A 25,781-nucleotide genomic window follows, 5' to 3' on the forward strand; every position below is an offset into this window, starting at 1 on the left:
ATTTCGGGGTGAAAGGAGTCAATCCAGGCCGAGGGAACAAACGAGCCCAGGTCCGGTTCAGTTGAAGAGTTTGAAAATGGACTAAAAGGAAGCAAATTGCCATTTTATATTAGGCAAGACAAATAGGAGAAAACTGGAAAGGGAATGGTGCAAATGGACAGGGGTTGTACCACAAGGAGACAAGTAAAAAAAAAAAGTGAATTACAGAAACACAGACAAGACAATACTGACCCAGTATAGAGGGGAAACAATTGATTTGTCACGCTATGTTTCTTCACTGTGATTCGCGGGTCACAGCAGCGACAATGCGGCAGAGTGAATCCAAAATGCAATGATGTCTGTTTGAGACACATGTCGAATACAAAAAACTATTACCTGCCTGACCCACTGGTCCACTGACTGCCTCCACACCTTCGGTATTTGCATTTATGTACCACTTACTCGACATGGACTATATGGGATGAATTAGCAATATTTTGAAAGGTATTATGTAATGGTGCAGGGATTAAATGGATGAGAAATATGCAGTGATCAGATATTTAATGTACTGTATCTCAAAAACAGTTCCGCTTTTAGAATGATGACTACAGTAAAGAACTCTCTTCCAGCAATCCATCTGTTATTTTCTCGTCCTTTTAGTGGATCAAAAATTGGGTGTCAACTGCTACTCACAGCAAGCATTTTTTTTTTTACCGCAGCCTCATCTGCTAGGCCTGGTGAATTGCAGTCCTACTTGGGTGAAAAAAATTCTGAGAAAATAATGAAGTAAATGAAAAAAAATAAAAGGAGGCATGGTGATGAAATTGTTTTGAGCGCTGGCCTCACAGTTCTGAGGACCGGGGTTCAAATCCCATCTTGTGTGGAGTTTGCATCTTCTACCTGTGCCTGCGTAGGTTTTCTCTGGGAACTCCGGTCTCCTCCCACATCCCAAAAACATGCAACATTAATTGGACACTCTAAATTGCCCTTAGGTGTGATTGTGAGTGCGACAGTTGTCTGTCTCTATGTGCCCTGTGATTTGCTGGGAACCATTTCAAGGTGTCCCCCACCTCCTGCCCATTGGCAGCTGGGATAGGCTCCAGCACTCTTTTGACCCTTTTGAGGATAAGCGGCAAAGAAAATGGATGGATGGACCATCCATTTCCTGAGCTTGGATGGGGCAATTTAAAGATTTTTTTTCAAAGAAAAAAAGGAAAAATCAACAAATTAATCAATTGAAATAATCTTCAAATGGTTTAATCCCCCATAAACCCACACACAATTAACTTCATGATAGGGTCTTAATTTATTATCATAATGCAAATATAATAATTATACTGTATTTCATATTACAGTAGATGCTGTACACACTAAACTCCTAAAAACACAGGTGCACAATGCACAGATCACATCTATAAAGTGCATGTACAAACTACTGTGGCTTTTAGGAGAAAAATGTACAGGTTTATATTCTGTATCAACTGCAATATGCAGTATTCAAGACAAGATAATATGCTTCGAATTGCATCCCCAATCTTTAAAACTCTCCTTTCCAGTTAAAATCGTTTTCTTTTCACTGAAGAGATGAGGAGCCATTCACTGGTGGCCAAAGAGGACATAATTTATAGCTGCCAATTGGATCTCTAGCACAGGAGTAAATAATGTCCTACTTGTAAAAGTCCCACGCTCAATGAGATGTTACTAAACCCTATTAAACCACCACAGAGTACACACACCAAAGAGCACCGGGACAATAAGCTCACAAAAACACAGCAGGTGTACTGGCCATCTGTTTCAAGTAGAGTTTCATTTAGTTTATAATAATCATCACACCAATGGGCACATGCTGTCATTTAGGCAGCCCTGCATTATTATATGTACAGTGAAACCTCCATAAGAGGGACAGAGACATCAAGGTCAAGGTCAAGGTTTTTCTTTTATCAATTCTTCGATATACATAACAGAAATAGAGAATTGAAATGAAGGTAGTCAAGGTCCTGTGGTGCTACAAAGACAGTACAAATAACATCAAAAGCTAAATAAAATGATGGTGTATTCCATATAAAAACTATCAATTTAATCAGGAATAGCAAAGATCAAGTGATGTGTGCAACTTAGTCAAGGTCAGAGAAAAAAGGCAAATAAGACATAAAAATGAGATGACAAAACCCCAAAGCTGCTAAATTGACTGGCGTCATGCTGAATCTAGTGTGTGTGCATGTGTCTGTGTGAATGTGTATTTATGCGTGTGAGTGACTGTGAATGTGTATGTGCACATATGTGGGGTGTCAGAGTTCAGAATTCTGGTGGCCACAGGACAAAAAAGGGAGAGGGGGTAGAGCAGGCAGAGAGTTCAGACTTTCGTCGGCTCCCAGGCTTCCCTGGCCCCCAGACTCTGCAGTCTCCTCCCTGATGACAGCTGACCGAAGTGTCAGTGTGATGGCTGGGTGGCATCCTCCACTATGTGGAAGGGTTTGGGAGTGCTGTAAATGTCCTGAAGGGACACAGAGCGATCTTGTCATGTCTTGCGGCAGGATGCGGTGAGGCACCGTACCACTCAGTGATGCAGTTATTTAAGATGCTCTCTATTGTCCCTCTGTAGAACGAGCACATGATGTGGGTCAAGGCTCTGGCTCTTCTCAGCTTGGGTGGGAAGTAGAGACATTGGTGTGCTTTCTGGGACAATGATGAGGAGTTACTGGTCTGCTAAAACTGCTCGATTATGTGCAGTTCCGGGAACTTCGGTCTCTTCACCACAGTCAGATGGTAATGAGTCAAGACAGTTCATTGACATTTTCAGCTGCTTTCTCTCCAGTTTATTGGTCAACTATATTGAAGTCTGACATGCCAATATGTTTTTCCAGAGTGGCTAGGTGGTTCTGATGGACTTTTTTTTCGTTTTGTTTTGTTGAAACAACAAACAAATTCATTGCATTTATCTGCTGTGAGGACTTCTGATGACATTTGAATAGGTGGGCTTGTAAGCTTTTCAACCACAACAAAGTGTGAGTATTGTTAACGTTCTTATTGATGATTCTGAAAAGTATCTAGCCCAGACTAACTCGTGGTTAAAATTACAAAGACTAAGAGACCTGTAGAGGTTCTTGTCAATTTGGAGTTCAGTCTTTGTCCACTTACATTCTGCTGCGCTACACTTTTATTCAGAGGTCTTTAATATCATTGTGCTCCTCCAACAGTGTAGTTTCCATTTGTATGTGGAGTGTAAACAACAGGGATTTAGAGATGAGTGCACAGCGGTTTTGTCAGTGCCTCTAAATATGCAGTTGAAAAGCAACAAAAGTTGAAAATGAAAATCCCAAATCAGGTGGTTGACATTCAGTCATCCATTCATTTAACTTCCGTGCTGCTTATCCAGACTAGGGTTGTAGGCTTTGCTATAGCCAATCCAAGCCAACCCTGGACAAGAGCCAGGACACCGTGAGCTAAGCCAGCCATTCACACACACATTTAACACCTATGGGCAATTTAGTCTTTAATCAACCTCCCATGCATCTTTTTCGGATGTGGGAGCCAACGGGAGTAACATGAGAAAATCCAAGCAGGCACCGGGAGAACATGCAAACCCAGGTCCTCAGAACTGTGAGGCAAATGTGCTAACCAGTCATGTACTGTGTCACCGGGAGGTTGACATTTTAAGGTATTTGTCTATGATTAGTATTGCTAGAAATACAATAATAACTTCCTTTGTTGAACCAGGTATGGCAATTAACAACAGAAACCTACAATGCCTTTCTGCAGGCAATTAAGGGACACTCTGACAACAGACAGGGCCATGATTGGAACTGCCAACCCTTTGGTTAGTGGATGACGTGCTCTACCAACACAGCCACCCCAAATTGAAATAGCTGTCCAGAGACCTAACATTACTTTGCCTAAATATAGCTGTAATGACTGATATAGAAGTAATTATGTTGGATTACTTGGATTTAAAGTTATCTCATATTTGATTTCTTGGTTTTTAATGCTTCATTGCTTATGTGATGTGATGCTATTGAGAGGCCCATTGGGTGCCATGGAAACTTTGCTATGATATACTTAAACAAATGTGATGCAATCAAGTTACATTTGGTGCCATGGAAACACCAGACAGTCATGCAGAAGACAACATAAAGACTGACGATCTCAAGAGGACATTGAAGACATCGCAAAGACTCACATGGACTATTTTTGTCACAGTTGCTTTGTTTGTCACATTTGCTTAGTTGTGATGCGCACCACACTAAGGAATAAAAAAGTGGAGATGTGATTAGAACGGGTTGGAGATTTGTGAAAGAGACACTTCCCATGTTCTCCTCGCGAGCCCGAAGTTCCTCTTGTCTTCCTTCTTTGATAATTTTACTTTAAATGTCCGAGGCTGCTTAAATCTGACAAATCACATTCCAATTACTGTAACAATGAAGTCAGAAACTGGCTCAAGATTTAGAATCAACACAAAACCTTTAAATCACAGGGTTTCCCACACTGACAAAGATAATACAAAAAAAAAAAAGTCATTTTTGATAATCATGTTTGTTGACAGGTGATGGACAGGACTCAAGCTGTGGGTGCAAAAGTTACCTGTTGTAATACTAATTTTGATACTAGCTGAGAGAGATCAAAATTATTTAAATTTCTACATTGCATGCAAAATAACACAGTATTCGTCATTAACCACTGATCATACTGAATTTCCCATACATATTTAAAAACTGCTCCTTTTAAATTGATGAAGTTCTTTCAATTCAGTCAATCAATACAGCTACAGCTTATTCAATATTTCATCAGATTCAAGATTCAAGCTGTGTCGTGCTCCAAACAGAACTACACGCATCTGCAGCTGTACGATTGCCCTTTATGCTTGGCTGTGACTATCTTGGAAAAAACACCCACTAGTTACATAATTCATCCTCAGAGGTTGTTGTAACCATGACTACTGAAATGTGCCCACCAACTTAAGGTTATACTCTCTACCATCATGTATATAACACAGGGTTGGAGTAATGGTGACTATGCAGTCTCTTTTAGTGGGGTGTGGGGGAATAAGCCAAGGAGGTTCCGCAGGGAGGTGCATGTTCAAAACGGGAAATTCCACAGATAAAACAAAAAAGCCTTTGGAACTGTACTCATACCTACTAGATGTGAACTATTGTGAACCTTTTGGATCACCACAGCTCCCCTTTGGCTATGTCTTAGCTCATGTTCACACTTATTCAAATATGGAATAACAAAAATGGAGAACAACAATAGCTGAAACTTGTGCCAATATATAATGACAAGAGGCAGAGTCAAAATACGAGTGTGTCATATAAAGTTTGGATACTTGTGGAACAGTCTGGATAATCTGAACAAGTATATACAGTATATTTGGACGAAAAAACAACAACAATAGCTGAAACTTGTGCCAATATATAATGACAAGAGGCAGAGTCAAAATACGAGTGTGTCATATAAAGTTTGGATACTTGTGGAACAGTCTGGATAATCTGAACAAGTATATACAGTATATTTGGACGAAAAAACAGTGTAAACGGTGCACAAAAAAAGTGAACTTCTCCAGCTCAGCATCTCACCTGCAATCTCTCCATGGCTCTACAACTTCCTGACGGGCAGGACACAGCAGGTGAGGCTGGGGGACACCTCCTCACCCAAGCGCACTTGCAGCACCGGGGCACCCCAAGGTTGTGTCCTCTCCCCTCTGCTCTTTTCACTCTACATGAACGACTGCACCTCGTGGAATTCGACTGTCAAATTCCTGTGATCAGCCTCATCAGAGACAGTAATGTGTCTGCGTATCGACAGGAAATGGCGAGATTGGAGCTTTGGTGTAGTCAACACAACCTGGTGTTGAACACTAATGACTGTGGAGAGGATTGTGGACTTCAGGAGGCATCCTTCACCACAGCAGCCCCTGACCCTGTCCAATTGTCTTGTGTCAACCATTGAGAACTTGAAGTTCTTGGGGGCATTCCGGTTTCCTCCCACATCCTCAAAACATGCAGCATTAATTGGACACTCCAAATTGCCCCTAGGTGTGATTGTGAGTGCGATTGTCTCTATGTGCCCTGTGATTATTGGCTGGCAACCGGTTGAGGGTGTACTCCGCCTCCTGCCCGTTGACAGCTGAGATAGGATCCAGCACTCCCCACAACCCTTGTGAGGATAAGCAACTAAGAAAATGGATGTATATATATTATATACAGTATTTATTTGTTTATATTTTGTAGACCGCATGATTCGTCACTTTAAACTTTGCACGATTGACATTGCACTGGTCTATAACGAGAACTGCGAACGGGTAAAGGCACACTGTACAAGCTTAACACAATGTGGGACGTTACGTGTTGCACGTTTTGTCTTATACATCTTATAGTAGTTCTTATAAACAAAAATGTCTCTTGTTCTGTTCTTGTTGCTATGTTGTTCCTTGTTCTTTGTTGTGAATGTCGTACCAGGGCAGCACCGACTGCCGGAGAAAATTTCCTTGTGTGCTTTTACACACTTGGTCATTCAAGATTATTCTGATTGTAATTCTGATTTCTTATCTCATTCATCTAATTCAAAACAGTTAAGAACAATCTGCTATATAAATTGCACAGAAACGATTGTTCTGCAATGTATTCAGAATGCTACTGGATAAACCATTCACCGTGCACGGTGGAAAAAACATTTGAAACCCTCAGCGAATCACTTAAAGCTAATCAAAGCCAGGCCTCAGCCAACCTCAAGTTCAATTGATTATCCAATTGATTAGGGTAATACTGTCCAATATGACGGAATTGGATCTGTCCTGCCATTCAATAATTTCGCACCTCTTACAAGTTTTCTATTTTCATTAAATACTTAACTGAAGCAGTCTTGTAAAATCTTGTAGAAAGGAATGGCTGTCTGCACCTTTCCTCACGCTCTCGCGCATGTCTGATCTGAACACTTGGTTGAGGTTATTGCTGTCAAAGGAGGCTCAATCAGTTCCTAAATCCAAAGGTTCACATTCCTTTTCACATGCACTCAGCAAAAATATGGAAACATGTAATTCCTTGTGTGATATTATTTTACAAAAACCTTATTATGATGACTTATCGTACCAGTAGTTCAAATCAAATGTGACCAATATATGAATACATCCAGGCTATTCGGGTTCATATACTTCTTTTTCCAACTTTATCCCATTGGACTGTGCAGTCATTAAAGGGAAACGCAAATTTGTAATCACTAAGTCTTTATTGTTGAGTTTCAATGGCAGGAGGCAGATGACTCTGATGTGATGTGTTGGAAATGAGAACGATGAATTTTGATCTCTTCCACATAATTGGACAGATCGTTTCTTACATCTTGGGATGCAAAGCAGAAACGTGATCGGCCCCACGTCACATTGGCAAGGTCAAAGGATGTCCAAAAAAGTCACTTTTCTCAATTCATATGGTTTCAAGTAAGAGGAAGGTCATTGCAATGCAAAGTTTAATGAATTAATGAATTTTTGATTTCCCTTATCTAGTTCAGGGTACCAGAGAAGTTGAAGCCTATCCCAAGTGACTTTTAAACCATTGACTGATCACCTGTCAATGACACGATTGGCTTACAATCACACAGACGACAAATTTAGAACATTCAACCATGCATGTTTTGCAATGTTTAACCACTCACACAAGCCACAGAAAAGTCAGACCCAAGAATCATACAGCTACTGTTCGTGCTTCCCTGATATACAATATTATGCGTACATTTTTAAGGGGTTGGTTCTTACTCTTTCCCAAACGACAGCTTAAAGAATATGAGACAGTACCATAAAAGATTGAGAACTGGCTGAAATGTAAAAAACTTACATGTAAAATATGAATTGAAGACATATTTTTTTGTGACTTTAAGCTCTTAATATTGAGCACCAATAAATATTTTTGATAATCTCAAGTGCAGAATGGGAAGCTAATGGTAAAGAGGATGGAGATGAAGGATGAGTTTTAACATCGTCCCTTGTTACGAAGTGGGTATCCATAAACATACATTCAGTAAATACATAAATACATCATGTTTACCATCCAATCCCCGTGGGACACCATGGTCTGTGATTGAATTCCAAAACATCTTAATCTTGTCTTTGGTACAACAATTGGCCGTGAATATCAAACATTCACAAAACAACATGAACATCCCTTTTTATCCATCCATCCATCCATCCATCCATCCATCCATCCATCCATCCATCCATCCATCCATCCATCCATGCATCCATCCATCCATCCATCCATCCATCCATCTATTTTCAGAGCCACTTATCCTCACAAGGGTCGTGTTGAAGTGTTGAAGCCTATTCCACCTTTCTTGGGGCAGGAGGCAGAGTACACCCTGAAATGGTTGTCAGCCAATTGCAGGGCACATGGAGACAGACAACAGTCGCACTCACAATCACACCTAGGGGCATTTTAAAGTCTTTAATTAACCTACCTTGTAGGTTTTTTGGATGTGGGAGGAAACCGTAATGGAAACTAAAGAAAACCCACACAGGCATGGGGGGAACATGCAAACTCCACACAGGTCAGACCAGGATTTGAACCAGCAGTTTCAGATCTGTGTGGCAAACGCTCTTAGCAGTTGTCCACCATCCTACACACCCCATTTTATTTAGAAGCTAAATGATTTAAAGAGTGGATTCCCACCTTTCTGCATTCTTTTCCAGTGGGTTATTAATTTATTAAAACAAAAACTGTAGGTTCATTTTTGTGATCCATTTCTGTCCCATCTTTTTTTTTTTACCATGTTTTTGTCGGTTATTTCCTACTGGGGGCTGTAGAACAGAAAATAGAACAGATTTACACAGGCTTCAATATAATGAAATGCATGTCTTAAAATACTGTCGCAGGCTACATACACAGGTAAAATGTGAGACGCTGATTGTCATTGGTTCTTATTTGACTCTTTCACGATATGTACAGTATCCAGATATGCAAATATCTTTGATAGGCAAACACAGTTCTATGCTTGTTTGAAATGCAAACTATTTGATTGGCACGTTTCACAGCTTTTATAAATATCAATTTGAGCTTGGAGGTTGTCCAGGACCAATGCACACTTTGAAATATATTCATATTTATTTCCCTGGCTCTTGTGCTCTCTGTGTGGTGGATCCCTAAGCTTATTAATATTCAGGTCTGCCATGCAACAGTGACTTCCTGTGTAGATAATAAGTCAAACAACTTCAGGGGTCTCATCACAGTTCTATGTAGGTGTTTGGCTGTGTACTGTCCTACGCACGTCTTTCATGGGTTCAGCTTGAGACAGTCAAGCAAGTAACCCCAAATTAGACTTGCATGAAAAAATGTCCCCCCAAAAACGAATGACAACATTGTAGGGGGTGGCTGGGGGATGTCCTGGGCAATCTGCAGTCTGGAAGAGTGCTGAATACAACAAGGCAAAATAAAATAAAAAAATCCCCAAAAACACCACTCAAGTACATGTTTTTAATTTTTCATTAAATTAAATTTCCCGGTGGCAGACTGGAGGAGCTGTAAAGCGTTGGCCTCACAGTTCTGAGGACCTGGGTTCAGTCCTGGCCCCCCTGTCTGGAGTTTGAATGTTCTTCCCGTGCCTACGTGGGTTTTCTCTGCGTACTCTGGTTTCGAAAGCATGCAAGATTAACTGGACACTCTAAATTGCCCGTAAGTGTTATTTTAAGTGAGACTGTTGTCTGTCTCCATGTGCCCTGCGATTGACTGTCAAACAGTTCAAGGTGAACCCTGCCTCCTGCATGGTGACAACTGGGATAGGCTCCAGGACTCCCGCGACCCTCGTGAGGCTAAGCGGCTAAGAAAATTGATGGATGGATGGGTGGATGGATAGATGGGTGGATGGATTCAAAGCCAGGACTCATCGCTTTAAGACTAAACCATTACTTTTAATTGTATTTATCTATCCATCCATTATCCAAGCCGTTTATCCTCACAAGGGTCACAGGAGAGCTGGAGCCTATCCCAGCTAGCTTCGGGCGAAAGGCAGACTACACCCTAAACTGGTCGCCAGTCAATCGGAGTGCATTTAGCTATTCATAAACAATTTTACCAAGAACATTTGCGGATGGTGACCCAGCTGGAAAGCACTGGCCTCACAGTTCTGAGGACCCGCGCTCAATCCCTGCCCCGCCTGTGTTTACATGTTCACCCAACGCCTGTGGGTTTTCTTCGGGCACTCCGGTTTCCTACCATGCCCCAAAAACATGCATCATTAATTGGACACTCTATATTGCCCCTTTGTGTGATTGTGAGTGTGGCTGTTTGTCTCTGTGTGCCCAGCGATTTGCTGGCAACTAGTTCAGGGTGTACATTACCTTCTGCCCGTTGACTGCTGGAATATGCTCCGGCACCTCCGCGATCCTTGTGAGAATAAGCAGCTAAGAAAATCGATGGATGGATGCATCATTTGCATATTATATGTGGCTAATTACAGCCACATTCAATATAGCAGACACACTGATGTATCACAGGAAAGGGCCACCCTGCACACGGCAATGTTGTTTCGTTTCGTTTTACAGCACTGATGAGCAAATGCTGTGCACTGACATTAGAATCAGAATCAGAATCAGAATCAGCTTTATTTGGCGAGGTGTGTAAAAAAAAAAAACACCCAAGGAATTTTTCTCCGGCAGATGGTGCTGCCTTGGTACAACATACAGAATGAAGAACAACAAAGCAGCAAGAAAAAAGAACAAGAGACATTTCTGTTTATAGGAATTATTCCCTGTAAAAATCGTGCAAGATGTAAAATCTTATTTGTTTAGAACAGGTACGAGTTAAGTGTGTCAATGCCCCACATTGTGTAAAGCTCGTACAGTCCCTTTACCCGTTCGCGGTTCCCGTAATAGACCAGTGTAATGACAGTGCAATGACAGTTGTGCAAAGGGAGCAGGTTAAAGTGACAAATTGTGCGATAGTGTACAAAAATAAATTATTACTATTGTTATTGATTGGATCAGCAGAATGTGAGGGTCCCAATAATGGGACAAGGCAGAAAATTGTAAATTTGGTGATTAAGAATGTAATGACTTAATTGCCAGAGGGAAAAAAAACTGTTCGAATGCCTGCTAGTTTTGACTTGCATTGATCTGTAGCACTTTCCTGATAGAAAGAACTGGAAGAGCTGGTGGCCAGGATGTGGAAGTTCGGAAAGATGCTGCCTGCCTGCTCTGGACCTAGGTTGTGTTGCGTGTAAGTCCTCAAAGGTGGGTAGAGTGGTAGCAATAATCATTTCAGCTGTTTTGATTGCCCGTTGCAGTCGGAGATTGTCGTTTTTTGTGGTGGCCACAAACCAGACGGTGATGGAGGTACACAGGACTGGTTGGATGACCGCTGTGTAGAACTGACTCAGCAGCTCGCATGACAGACCGTGCTTCCCCAGAAGCCGCAAGAAGTATATCCTTTGCTGGGCTTTTTTTGGAATAAAGCCCCTCTGAACATTATGCTGTTGCCTGGGAGTCCTGCATTTAGCTCCACCCCCAAGCCGCTGGTTCTTGACATTTTTGGATGAATTTAAAAACGTCTTGGACCACTTTGATCAGGACAGGAAAGGCACTTGACACCTCCTTACTCTCACTCAGAGCTCTAGTTCCGTGGTGTCCTTTTCTGTAGAGTTTAGAATTCTGGCAGGTGAGTGTTGGTGGGATGATGCGGTGTTAAGGGGTATTTTTTTATGCACCTATCTTGTAGGAAATTGTGATCTGGTGGCCATTGTCTGGGCATTTGAGGAGTGAAGGCATTGGCTGGAGGGGAACGATTTGCTGTTTTATAGACTGATCATAAAAATCTTGCCTATTTTCACACAACCAAACATCTTAAACCTCAACAAGCTCAGTGGGCCCTTTGTCTGAGCCTATTCAACTTCAGTCTCTCCTTCCACCATGGCTCCCGCAACAGCATACCTGACACCCTCTCTCGTGTGTACCCACCTCCTTCCAGCCCTGCTCAACTACAACCCATCCTTCCTTTCTCCTGCTTTGTTGGGACAGCCCCTTGGGAGATTGAGGAGGTGGTTAAAAATGCTCAACAAACTCAATCGGATTGCAAGACTGGACCTCCTGGCTGCCTGGTTGTACCCAACTTGGCATGTTCTGATGTTCTTTAGTGGGCCCACAATTTACACTATCCAATAAATACAATGGGATTTCTGATGGCCCAGCCTGGTGAAAGACACTTGGGAATTCATCTGAGCCCATCTGTGCTTGAGGGAAAATTTCACATCTGCCCCCAGATTGTCTGCTGTGCCCCTTACCTATTTTGAGCCACTCTTGGTCCCACATCACCTTGAAAACTGTAACTGGCCCAACTCCCTGTGAAGTTAAGTTCTACAAATATGTTCATTACCTCTAATCTCATCATTCATGTGTCTGAACTCCACGTAATACCCATTGACATTGTCTGGAACTCAGGTTCTAATCACATGCATGTGTGACTGGTGAGCTTCTACGTTGTGTCGCTTTGAAGAAAGGTGTGACACTGAGACATTGTTGTAGACAATCCCCTTTTATTCTGATGTAATAAACAGATTAACCACTTTATAAATTTCGACTGTCAGCTTGACCTCCTCTCCACAGGAAGAGTGTAACAAGAGGGTGCCCGCAACTATATGGCAAAATATAAACAATACCTACCTGACAAAATAAACATATAAATGGCAATAAAAATTTCAAACGTCCGCTCGAGTTCCGACACAAAGAAAATACAGACGACATCAGTAACTCAGAAGTCAATTCGGCTTGTCACACCCTTAATCCTGTGATCCTCAACTGTTAATAATACTCTTTTTTATATGTGACTCCACTGACATATATGTATATAGGTGACAGGAAAAGACATAATAACAAGACTTAAGATGTAAAATAAACAGAAAGAAATATTAGGATGGTTCAGGATTACCGACAGACTGAAACATGGTTACCCATCTCTCACACAGGAAGACTGAGGCGGTGCCGCACAAAACATTGTAGGGAGCACAGAAGAAGAAACAGATTACAGAGGGGGAGCGCCAAGCTACATAAATGGTTTACACTGGATAGAGAGGCATTTTCTTGTCAGGCATTCACAGATTTTGTGTAATTGTGGAGATTGCATGTTCTGCCCGTCCTGCGTGGGTTTTCTCCAGGCACTCCGGGTTTCCACCCACATCCCCCCAAAAAAATTAATTAATTGAAGACTAAATGGCCTTTAGGTGTGATTGTGAGTGCGACTGTTGTCTGTCTCTGTGTACCCTGTGATTGGCTGGCAACCACTTCTGGGTGTACTTGCCTGATGATAACTAGGATGGGCTTCAGCACTCCTGTGACCCTTGTGAGGATAAGTGACTTAAAAAATGGATGGATGCATAAACAAACAATCCAACACACAGATTCATACGGTTACAAATGAAAGGAATTCTGTAAAGAGGTGGGCACAGCAGCCAGTCCGCTTTCTGGTTCAATCCACAGTCAGACTGTCAGATGGAACGGACAAATCAGAATCCAGAGTCGGCTCTTCACTGAGTTAATGCATGCAATCCCAGCTCGTGGACCACCTTTTTCCAGTTAATTGAATATGCCTACAATTCCCTCACCGGCTCTGCTACAGGTATATCTCCTTTTATGGCACATTACGGTTTCCAGCATCCATTGCTTCGGGAACAAGACCATTTGGTGCCAGTTGCTGCGGTGAGGGATCACCTGTGTTGGGTCCATTCTTATTGAAAAGACATCAGGGATGCTCTGACTCAGTCTGCCGAGAGGAATAAACGGCTGGCCAATCTTTGGGGATCTCCCACACCAGAATACAAGGTGGCCCAGATTGTTTACCTCTCCTCTCACGACATCTCACTCCAAACAGAACTCCATAAGATCACTCCACACTTAACTGGTCCCTTGTCGCTCACTAAAATCATTAATCCAACATCAGTTGGACCACCTGGCATTCCAAGTGTCTATGTTGAAGCGTTTCTCCATCAGCACTCATCCCTCCAACTATAGACCCTCTGCCCCCCACGACAACCGTCTTGACTTCACAGTGTCACATATCCTTGATGTGAACCCCACAGGCAGGGGTTTCCAGTTCCTTGTGAACTGGGAGGAGCATGGTCCGGAGCAAACGTAGGCATTCTACGGCGCGTGGGCCACATCTGGCCTAAAGCCTGACTGATGGTCGTGAGTGTAGGTCAACAGCAACAAGTGATGATACCCTCATGATGTCAGCTCATGGCAAGAAAAGAAAAGTTTGATAACAAAGGCTGATTTAAACAACACATCGACTGTCACGTACTTCTTAACAGAAGTCATAGGTAAAGCCGTTGGCCTAATTTGTGGTACACAGATCTCCGTGTTAAAACACTAATTTGAAATGCTACTACATGAGCAGACAGGAGGATGGATACAGAAATCTGTCTAGTGACAAGCGCACAAGGGAGACTGATGCATTGCTCACAAATTGTGAAGCCAAGAAGGATTTCTTTTAAAAATCTTGCACAAGCAGAGATGCAGCCATCAGGACAAGCAATCTAATATCTCACTAAGTCACCCCAACATGTTGGGCATTTTCTGACCGAGAGTTTATTCTGCAGTGCTTGGTGGATACTGTTGTGCTGATATGACCGTAGAAAAGGGGAGCATTTGAGAAAGTGCCACTGACACACTGTATCGAGGCGGGTTGAGGCCATCGCTGGAAACTCGAAGCTTCAGCAGAAGAACAGAGCGACCGACTTCGACTTTTTATCTGGCTTTGGATGAGCGGTACGATGTGCATGGGACGGTCCACCTGCTTGTCTTCTTATGTAGGAATACTGCAGAATTTCAAATCACTGAGGACCTAGTAGCCATACAATCAATGAAAGGGACCACCACCGGGAGTGATTCGTTCACAGAGGTAAATGCATGTTTTGAAAAGTTCAGACTGAAATGGGACAAACTGGAAGTTGTGAAAATGGAAGGTTGTCCAAATTTGATTGTTTTGTTAATTTTATCAGAGTGAAAGCATTAAATCAAAGAGGTTTTGCTGCACTTTAAAATAAGACAGAACATGGTGAGTGAGAACAGTCTCACTGTTGGATTTTTACTCTTCCCTCAAAGAGGAGTACTTTCCACACGTGAGAAGGCATGCTCAGAAGATTCAAATCCTCTTTGGATCAACTTACATACAGTATGTGAACAGACATTCTCAGTCATGAAGTTCAATAAATCCAATGAGATCCTCTGGCACTGATGACCACCTCTTAGCTGTCCTTTGCATAGCCATCTCAGACATTCATCCAGATTTCAACCCCTTTGCTTAAGGCCAAGACAGACGGTTTTGCTCTCAGTGAAGAGGTCAAAAGAAATGAAAACAAGTTACAAGTTTCAGTGTTTATGGCGGTTAACAAGTTAAAAATACATTGCACTGATGTAATTAGTGTTTGTTTATTACTTCTATAGGAGTATTTTCTTATATGTCATGTAGACCACAATTTCACATACCCTATTTATATGAATTTTTAGAGCAATATTTTATTCCAATTACCCATACCAGCTATTCAAATTATAGAATTTAATGCATTTTACAATGAAAACAAGTTGTCAAAGGTGTGACACAATTTTGGTTTCTCATGTGTCTCTAGTGTGAGGAATCAGGATATCTTGCAAAGTTATTTCAGATGATTCCTTGATTTTTACTTTTACATAGGTCACCCCGATAAACCAGGTAGGATGCCAGGAGGCATCCATTTAGGGGGTGGGGGATAGGTTTTTTTCCCCTTTTCTTTTTTGTCCTGTTCAGATGTTAGATAAAGCAGCACCCATTCCTCAGGACAGCAGGAAACTCCACACAACCTGCTGGGCTTGCAATGCGGACAGTCCCCACCCAGTCTGAGGACGGGGAATGTCCCTTATTTTTTGGAAAGGAGGACAGATAGGGGCACCTGACAAGAGAATGATGAGGTGGGGAAACCCAGGGAGCAGCCATGAAATGGGCGCCCCAACACCAACTAGCCATGCAGCCCAGGGGGGCTGGCCTCAGAAGAACTACCATGCAACCAAGTGACCCCACCCCATACGATTACTATATTTCCCTGGTCTGCAACTGGCAATCATTGTTCCTACCCCATGAATCAGTGTTTAAAATCTGGAAGGTCAGTAAGCCAAGGGGGAGGTAAGGGAGGGCTGCAAGGCATGACTTCCTAACAGTCAAACAGCTACACCCATGATCCACTGCCCCCGTCACGACCCATCGATGTGGGAGAGGACCCAAATGCATGACTCCGGTCGTTAGCTGCATAAAGACACCTGTCCACCCCATACAATCAGTAAGACTCAAACCTGTAACAAGGCCAAGACCAAAGAGCTGTCCAAAAACACCAGAGACAAAATTGTACAACTCCACACAGTTGGAAAGGGCTACGGAGAAATTGCCAAGCAGCTTGGTGAAAAAGGGTCCACTGTTGGAGCAATCATTAGAAAATGGAAGAAGCTAAACGGAGTGGACCCCCATGCAAGATATCACATCGTAGGGTCTCAGTGATCCTTAGAATGGTGAGGAATACGCCCAGGACTACATGACAGGAATTGGTCAATGACCTGAATGTTGGATTAATTGGATATAAAGTTATCTCATATTTTCTTTCTTTGGTTTTTAATGCTTATGTGATGCAATGCAATTGAGAGGCGCATTGGGTGCCATAGAAACTTCGCTATGATGTACTTTAACAATGTGATGCAATCAATTTACATTGGGTGGCGTAGAAACACCAGACAGTGATGCAGAAGACAACAAAGACTGATATCCAGAGGATGGTGAAGACATTGCAAAGACTCACATGGACTATTTTTGTCATGGTTGCTTTGTTTGTCACAATTTGCTTTGTGTGATGCGGACCACTCTAAGGAATAAAAAAGTGGAGACGAGGAGATGTGATTAGAACGGGTTGGAGATTGTGAGACACATCCCACGTTCTCCTTCTCGAGCCAGAAGTTCCTCTTGTCTTCCTTCCTTGATAATTTTACTTTAAATGTCCTAGGCTGTTTAAACCTGACACTGAAAAGAGCTGGGACCTGTCAAGGCCCGTCTTAAGTTTGCCAATAACCATTTGGATGATACAGAGGAGCCATGAGAGAATGTTTTGTGGTCAGATGAGACCAAAATGGAACCTTTTGGTCATAATTCCACTAATCGTGTTTGGGGAAGACGAATGATGAGTTCCATTCCAAAAACACCATCCCTACTGTGAAGCATGGGAATGGTAGCATCATGCTTTGGGGGTGTTTTTCTGCACATGAGACAGGATGACTCCACTGTATTCAGGAGAGGATGACCGCGGCCATGTATTGTGACATTATGGGGAACAACCTCTTTCCCTCAGTCAGAGCATTGAAGATGGGTCGTGGCTGGGTCTTTCAACACGACAATGACCCAAAGCACACAGCCAGGAAAACCAAGGAGTGGCTCTGTATGAAGCATATCGAGGTTCTGGCGTGGGCTAGCCAGTCTCCAGACCTAAACCCAATACAAAATCTTTGGAGGGAACTGAAACTCCGTGTTTCTCAGCGTCAGCTCAGAAACCTGTCTGATCTAGAGAAGATCTGTGTGGAGGAGTGGGCCAAAATCCCTCCTGCAGTGTGTGCAAATCTGGTGAACAAGTACAGAAAACGTTTGATCTCTGTAATTGCAAACAAACGCTACAGTACCAAATATTAACATTGGTTTTCTCAGGTGTTCAAATACTTATTAGCAGCTGTATCACAAAAATAAATCGTTAGAAAATCGTATTTTGTGATTTCTGGATTTTTCTTTTTAGATTATCTCTCTCACAGTGGACATGCACCAACGATGAAAATTTCAGACCCCGCCATGATTTCCAAGTGGGAGAACTTGCAATATAGCAGGGTGTTCAAATATTTATTTTCTTCACTGTAACTTGGCTTACAAAAGATTCCTGGGGTAGATGAAATGATGACAATGACAGCGATCTGACTTTTGTCATGAAATTTTTCTCAACTTCTATATCTTTATTCAACATAGGTGTGTGTGTGTGTATTTCATCCAAAATGTCAATCCATTGACAATCGACGGTTTCTCTATCTGTTGTCAGGTCACACATACAGTATTTAGCATCTAGTGAATACTTGGTAGAAATTGCTCTGTACAGACGTCTGAATTGATGTGAGAGATGTGTTTACTTAATAAGATTTACCTACTTCTCAACATCCATGCCCTTTCTCATTAGGATCATTTAGTCTACACTTGAAACACCTTTACTGTAATTTCACAAGAAGCATCTGAGGAGATATCTTGGATATCTTATTACAAAGCACCACATCTGGAGCCAACTGATTACTAAGTTGGTCTGTTAAAGTTTTCCACTGCTCCATCAACATCGTGTGAGGATACAGTTGTAAATGGCGGTTTGGAGAAAGTGTTGGGATGTTGCTAGTTGAGGGCTCTCTTCTTGCACGCTGTGGTCTTTGGGAGGGCCTATTAAGTCTCATCATTCTCTTTGTTATTGGTGATGGAGTCCTCACTCTCAATATCTGGTGTTAGGTCAGCACTAATCGCCTTCTTATCACAGTTAATGTTGTCATACTCAGGTGAGGTGGTGGAATAGGTTGTGGAGGTCTCCTCAGCAGAGTCAGAGTTTCCGGGTCTGATAATTATAGGCTCATTACAGGTAGAGTAGGGAGAGTATCTATTGTGGGTACTGGGTCTGTAGACCTTGAGGAAAGGCACTCTGCTCACATTGTCAAGGGGCTCCCATCACGTGGCCACATACCTTGCAGTGGTACTCAATGGCTTCATTCTCCTTCTTACCGAGGTCTTGTCTAATCAGAAAAAAAGTGTAGATGGCTGATGAGTCATAGCTTTTTTTAAAATTTAATACGTGAGGTGGCTGAGTTAGAGATGTGGTTATGAAATTATATTGCTCTCTTGATGCAAATGATGTTCTTCCATTGTTGGCTAGTTGTAAAATTAGTGATCTCATTGGACAAAAGAGGGATTTTTTTCCAAACCATTTGCTCATAGACTAATATGCTGAAAAGCACTCCACATTTGCTGTTGAAACACAATAATGAAAACTAAATCAGACTGCTTTACACATTCATCATCCTCTATTCAATTAATTTTGAAACTTGAATTAATGAATGAATGATGAATTAATTTTGAAAAAAAATCAATCCTTGCATGTCAAGTGCTGAAGATCTAACTTTTCCATACCAGAAGCATAGATTCTTCCATATATTAGTAGTTTTCATGATGGCGTCTGGCTTGACATAAATCAATACAATCCAATCATTGAAATTCAATGATCCTATATTTGATGTTAATATATTTCATGGCTTTGAATCTTCAGGTACAGACAAAGTTCAGCTGTTTCATGATAAAATCTGTACTCTCATCTACACTAGACCATTCCTGCTGCAGTGGTTCTGTTGGAGAGTGTTGTATCCTATGTAGATCAACCGAGATTTTCAGGTTGTGTATAGAGAAGATCGCTGGATATCTTTGACACGTCTCACTGACCATAGTCGTCCAGATGTTCTCATTGTATTTAAATGTCTTAGCCACCGCTCTTTATGTCGCTGGTTTGTCTGTAACGTCCGCTGAAGCTGCATCAGCAAGAGTTGTTTATTTATCGACAAAAATAGGCCATCTGCTGGTGTAAGGGGGTTATGGTATTCATGGAAGGTGGTTCTATACAAGTCCAGACCAGTTCTAACCTGTCTGTACTTGCAAGGACATGTCTGGAACAGTTTCACGGCGCTGGGGTTGAACCAACATCGGGGATTTCTGAAGGCCGCTCTTGGGACTTGTTTACTCCAAAATGTCATCCATCTATTGACAAGTGTGCTATCATCTATCAATAGATGCTTGGACAGGTGACCAGATATGTGGGACCACTCGAATGTTGTAGGGTTATTGTATTTATGGTGGTCCTCTGGCAGGTCTAAAGAAGTCTAGACTTGTACTAACATGTCTGCACTTGCTGGAACATGTCGGAACGGATGTGTGGGGTGGGGTTGAATCAACATGGTGAGGATTTCTGACCCCCAGGATTTACGAATCCACCTCTAATGTCATTTCTTTGGGTTCCAGCAATGACATTCCGGGGGGGGGGGCACCAACATTTCCCAGTGTTCAGCTGGTGACGTCCACATTTCCGGTTTCCAGTGATTGATTTTTGGTACACCTTCTGCTTTACAGTGACATCTGGCTAGGGGCTTCCATTGGGAGAATTTTGATGACTACACTTCCAGTTCAAAAGAAGAGGGTGGTCGTCATTTCCAAGTATGTCACTTCGAAAGTAAGTAAGTAAGTTTCTTTTGGCTTGTCCCGTTTGGGGTCACCACAGGGTGACATCTCAGATGAATGCATATATTTGTTTGGCCCAGGTTTTATACCAGATGCCCTTCCTGACGCAACCCCTCTTGGAGAGTAGAGGCCCCAGTGAGATACAAACTCACAACCCCTGGTTTACCAAACCAATGCTTTAACCCCTGAGCTATGGGACCTCCAGTGAGAATCATGTAACCTCGACAAAGGGTCATACATCACTACCTGTCAAATCTGGCCAGTTGCTGGATTCTATATCTCTATTTTACCAATTATTATATCAGTCGGCTGAAAAAAACCCCCATAAATGATACATTCATTTGTGGTGATAGAAATAAAATATATTCTATGGTTATTCTAAATTAGGCTCCAGAACTCCTGTGACCCTTGTGAGGATAAGTGGCTAAGAAAATGGATGGATGGATGGTTATTCTAAATTTTCTTTTATGACAGGACTGTTATAAGCCAGTGGCAAGGGGGCGGACCCAAATCCAGGACTCCGAGGGAAGGGCATGATATTAAGAGTGGTTTTATTCCAGAAGGAGGTCGAACATGAAAAGGAAGTTCAAAACAGATGGAAGCACAAAAACGCTAGGCAAGAAGCAAGATCCAAATATGTGCACAAGGTCCGATGACTATGAGACAAACTAAGAAACATGGACAAGACGTGTCCAACTAAAGAGACACAGCACTCACTGTGACAAAGGACTGTTGTACCTTAAACTTGCGAACTTACACACAGTATTGGAGTATCCCAGGATGCAGTAAAGCATACACAATGAACTGGCAAATACCGATGACACATTCACCCCTTAAATGCTTGGCCAATGGATGGATCCGTGAAAATGATTGACAGCTCCATTTTGACCAATCAGTGAGCATGATTTTCTGAACTCCGCCCATGCTATCCACATCCGGGATCTTGTACCCACAAACTAAGAGATCGTGTGCTTACTTTAAGCCTCTGAATTGTGAGTGTATAGTCCTGCTTATATCCGGAAATATGGTGCTTCGATATGGCTGGGGAACGGTTCATGGAGACGAGCGCTATCCAGAGAGATTACAGGGAGGATATCTGATGCGCTTTCCCACCCCAAAGCATAATTTAGATAAATGCAAACGGTGGATTAAAGCTTGTGGCCAACCTCACGACCGGCCAAAAGTATCGAAGATAAATCAGCATAAAGCTGTCTGTTCCAAGGTAAGTTACCCAATTAGTCGGTTCTTCTTCTTTTCCTTTCGCCTTGTCCCGTTAGGGGTCGCCACAACGTGTCATGTTTTTCCATCTAAGCCTTTCTCGTGCATCCACTGTCCTCATGTCCTTCCTCACAACATCCAACAACCTTTTCTTTGGTCGGTGTAACAGCTATAAAGTACAATGATGATAAACATCTCCTGGAATGTGACAAGGGGCTTGCACTACAAATTGACAAAGACGATCCCATTATTTTGACCATTATTCATTATTTATTTCATTATTTTAACCTGTATTTAAAAGCTGTCTGACAAAGAATCGGTTTTCTTTTCCTCCTTTCTGTTAGTTAAGGTACAACTACTTCACTCATCCGCACTGGTTTGATCTTGGACCCTCGGGGTTTATCCCACTGCTGTGGCAAAGACATGCAGCTTTGCTCACACGGCACGTGAGAAAAGTTATGGAGTTTGTACCCTTGTAGAGTTTTAATCAAACCAATAATATGGGAACACACCAACACACACCAAACGGCCAACACATTGCAGAAACTTTAACTGCTGTTCCCATTGGCGAAACCGTGATATTATGAATATCTCCCTGTTGAAAGTAATTCAGGCCTTTCTGTACACTCTTTGTTAATATTTCTGATACCACGGGCACAAAAGAAACAGAAATGCTATCGCTTTAATGCTTTGCTCATAACATGCTTCGGCTGTACTGCGTTCGCCATTTTTATTGGTAGCTTGGGGTGCCCAACAACAGTATCTAAGTGGGCGTGGCTTAGGCGCCCTGGCGGCTCCATGCATTAGTTTCCCAAATGTAACACAGTCGTGTGACAGCTGTCAGAGGCGGTACCGCCCAGGACAGTGGTTTGGCCAATGCCCCTCACAGGAAGCACCGCCCACGGCAGTGGCTCGGTTATGCCCCTGACAAGGCCAAAACACTGAGAGCAAGAGCAATGATTAACACAAAAATACTGCCCAAATTATTTTTACAAAGTAACATAACAACTGCAATATGAATCTACAATATAGCGGGACGGGGAAGCGAGAACTGTGATACAGTGGAGGATTATTTTCCATGATGATAAATAGCAGGGACTCATTTTCTCAGGATGGGAATCATTGTCTCCATGACACGTGTGTCCCAGGACTCACATAGTCTCAAGTGTAAAATGACCTATGCTTTACCCAAAGGGTATTGACTCAGGTTGATAATTATAAAATGATAAGTGGGACTAATGATGAAAGGCAAATGGCAGATTAAAGCAATGTTGAACCAGCACATACCGGGCTTCCTCTGACATGAAAGGCCAATATGTTGAAAGTACCTCAGGTATTTTATCACAAGACTAGCTCCCTGAACTTAATAAATACCAATTATGGCATGACCTCATTCAGTCTTTTATGACACAGAACCCCCTCAGTAACTCTTAAGGCCCAGTGAATGATTTTCCTGTGATGTTCCAGTTACCTCTTCTCCGGTGTGGTTTCGTTCTCTTTGCTTGCTGGTGCTTCCTGTAGATCAGGGAGATTAGCGAAGTCATCTTGTTCGGCCAGCCCAATTGCTAGAGACAGAACAACCATCTTCCCCTCACTGGACACAGAAATCACGCAAAATAAATACAAAAACACTCAAACATCCTTTCATGGTACAAATACAACCCCAGCTTTGTGTGCTGTGGCGTGAGTGACTAGAGAGTGATAAACACTACATATACAGTTTTGTTCAGAATAATAGCCAGAGATGGGGGGGGGGGATGACTCGTGTTACCAGTATTATGACTTGCGACTTGCTTGCCAAACACTTCAGAGACACTTGACTTGATTTTGACTTGAACTTTTGGGAGGGGTATTCACGGCAATTTGGCAACACAGTCTGCATTGTTGCACAGTTGCCAGCGTAACGTACTGTAGCTACCTGCATGAAAGACGATGGAAGCAGGACCAAAGATAATGAAATTTGGATTCAAGAATTATACTGTCTATCAAGTTTGCAAAAATATGATGGCAATCTGCATGTCTAGCAACTCGCATAATAAAGACACAACAACAACAAAGTCGAACTTCCGCCGCAACAAAACTCACAAAGACAGGTAAGCTAATTTAACAGTTTAGCTACCTGAAGAAGCCAACCAGCTTTGTTAGCAGTCAGTTGTGGAGGGAGAAAAAAAGGTGCGGCGTGTTTCGGGCATGACAAAGGAGGGGGCACACGCAAAGATGTGGTCCATTATGACTTCTGATTACGATCACAGTGATAAAAAGTTGTTGACAAAAGTGTATCCCACGAATAAGAAGTACAGTGCAAATAGTGAGTTGCAAGTTGTGGATATTATTTTCGTTTGTCACCATTAAAATGTAATCTGTTGAATCGGCTGACTGCACTATGTTTTCAAACTCCAGGCCACAGCAAATGAAACTACTTTTAATTGAATGACAATTGTCAATTTTCCTCAGTCAGTGCTTCCCTGGGATTAATTTGTTTGTGCTAACAACGATCAGACATGTCATCCATTGAAGTTACATGGCTTGTTAAAAGAATCAGATTACATTCACATTATTACATCACTTTTATTGAGAACATTTTTATTTAAGTGTTTTTGCAAACTTAAAATGAAAATGTCAACAAACTTATGTTCTTTTAATAACACAAAAAATACACTGCCAACCAAACCAAGAGAACTATAAACTATGAACTATAATTTTTTTTCAAATGTATTTCCTTTTTTAAAAATCACAGATATCCCCATCTGTTTTTTCTTGGTGGAAAACTGAAGTATCTTTTGCAATACATGCTTACAGCTGAATGATGCAAAACAATTTTATGGCGAATGTTATTTTGCGCCCTGTATTTAAAATACACAATTAGTTTTTTGCATTTTCTATATTGTCTGTGCTTTCATCTTTGATGAGGTGTGCCAAGGTGGAATTTTAACATTACAATCCATCTCATGCTGCACTATTTGATTCATTAAATTAAAGCTTCCAAAGGCAGAACTTTAGCTACGTAAACTTTCTTGTATACTCTGGTAATGAATTTGTTGAACTGACAGCAGAGATGCATTTCTGTTGGTGGGTTGGAGAATATTGTCGATGAGAATTTGAACATTCTTTGGGTTCGATTTGTCTACCATTGTCAGCTCATTCCTTTTCTCTCTTATTGGCGCTCTCCCCCAACAAAATACCGATTCTAATTCCCATCTTACATTTGCGTACAATTCTAACTGCTTTCAAAAGACTTGTGCTGAATGTGATGCTTGAGGTAGTCCAGCTTCGATTCTGTCCACACGTGTCCTTCCTAAAACTCGCTTTCTACTTTGGCTTGGCAACATTTTTCAGACCAAACCTTTCTCAATCGAAAAAAAAAAAAAAAATCTTGTACGGTTTCACCGCTTTTTCTTCTATTTGCACATAATCTGACAGTCGTTACATGTTAAAACAACAGCATTTCACTTTTTTCTTTTGTACATTCACCATTTTTATTGAGGGTAAACATAAGAAGCATGTCTAGCTCATCTTCGCTCTATGTTGCCCAGATCACTTTGTCCAGATCACTTTGCTAACTAAAGAGGGCGAAGCATAACAAAGCTGTCATTGTAAATAATTTTGATAGGCTGCGTAAGTGTGGATATGAATTTTGCTATTGAATGTTGCACCCAGTCACCTCTCACTCACTAAATCACCTTGCAAACTGGCACTAACTGAATAGTTGTGTTATACTTTTAATTCGGGTTGGATTTTTATATTTTTGTACATAACGCAGAATGTCTGTGCTTGGAGATCACATCAGCAGTGCATAGTTGTGCAAATGCCCATCATGAAGGGAACAATGGCTACCAACCCCCCCGGACAACCACACCCATGTCCCGCCACCCTGTTGGAAAAAAATTTTAAGGGTTGAGATTTTGAAAATAGGTTTGAAAACCACTGGGTTATGTGTTTTTACTGCAGTGGTTAGTTCTTTTATTGAACAAAAGGACACCTATGTTTTATAGGAATCAGTTCAGACCAGGAACGAAGATGATCTTAAAGTCATTTGGGACAGCTCCGTTTAACATAGCATTCCTTATGTATGTATGTATGTATGTATTTATTTATTTATTTTCTAATAAGACTGACTGTCTGACTACAAATGAATGTAGTTGAGAAGCATGGTTCATGCAGTAAGTGATTCTAGCTATAAAGAACTATTCAGTATTCAGAACTTTGGAAAGAAACAACAAAAAAGAAAAAAAAAGTTTACCAATTTTAAGGAGGTTTCAAAGGGACAGCTGCTTTTAAGAAATGTGTTCTCTTATTGTGCACAAATTGTTC

General features: G+C 41.8%; 1 protein-coding gene across 1 annotated transcript in view; it reads right to left on the bottom strand.

The window, feature by feature from the left end:
- Positions 1-25,781, bottom strand: part of syt7b (synaptotagmin VIIb) — a 177,419-nt gene that overhangs the window by 28,516 nt on the left and 123,122 nt on the right. Inside the window, exon 5 of the mRNA XM_061815453.1 lies at positions 22,942-23,064. Within this exon, the coding sequence (XP_061671437.1) occupies positions 22,942-23,064 (123 nt within the window). The remainder of the gene's footprint in view (positions 1-22,941; positions 23,065-25,781) is intronic.

This window comes from Syngnathoides biaculeatus, chromosome 3 (assembly GCF_019802595.1).
Source record: "Syngnathoides biaculeatus isolate LvHL_M chromosome 3, ASM1980259v1, whole genome shotgun sequence".
Taxonomy (NCBI): domain Eukaryota; kingdom Metazoa; phylum Chordata; class Actinopteri; order Syngnathiformes; family Syngnathidae; genus Syngnathoides; species Syngnathoides biaculeatus.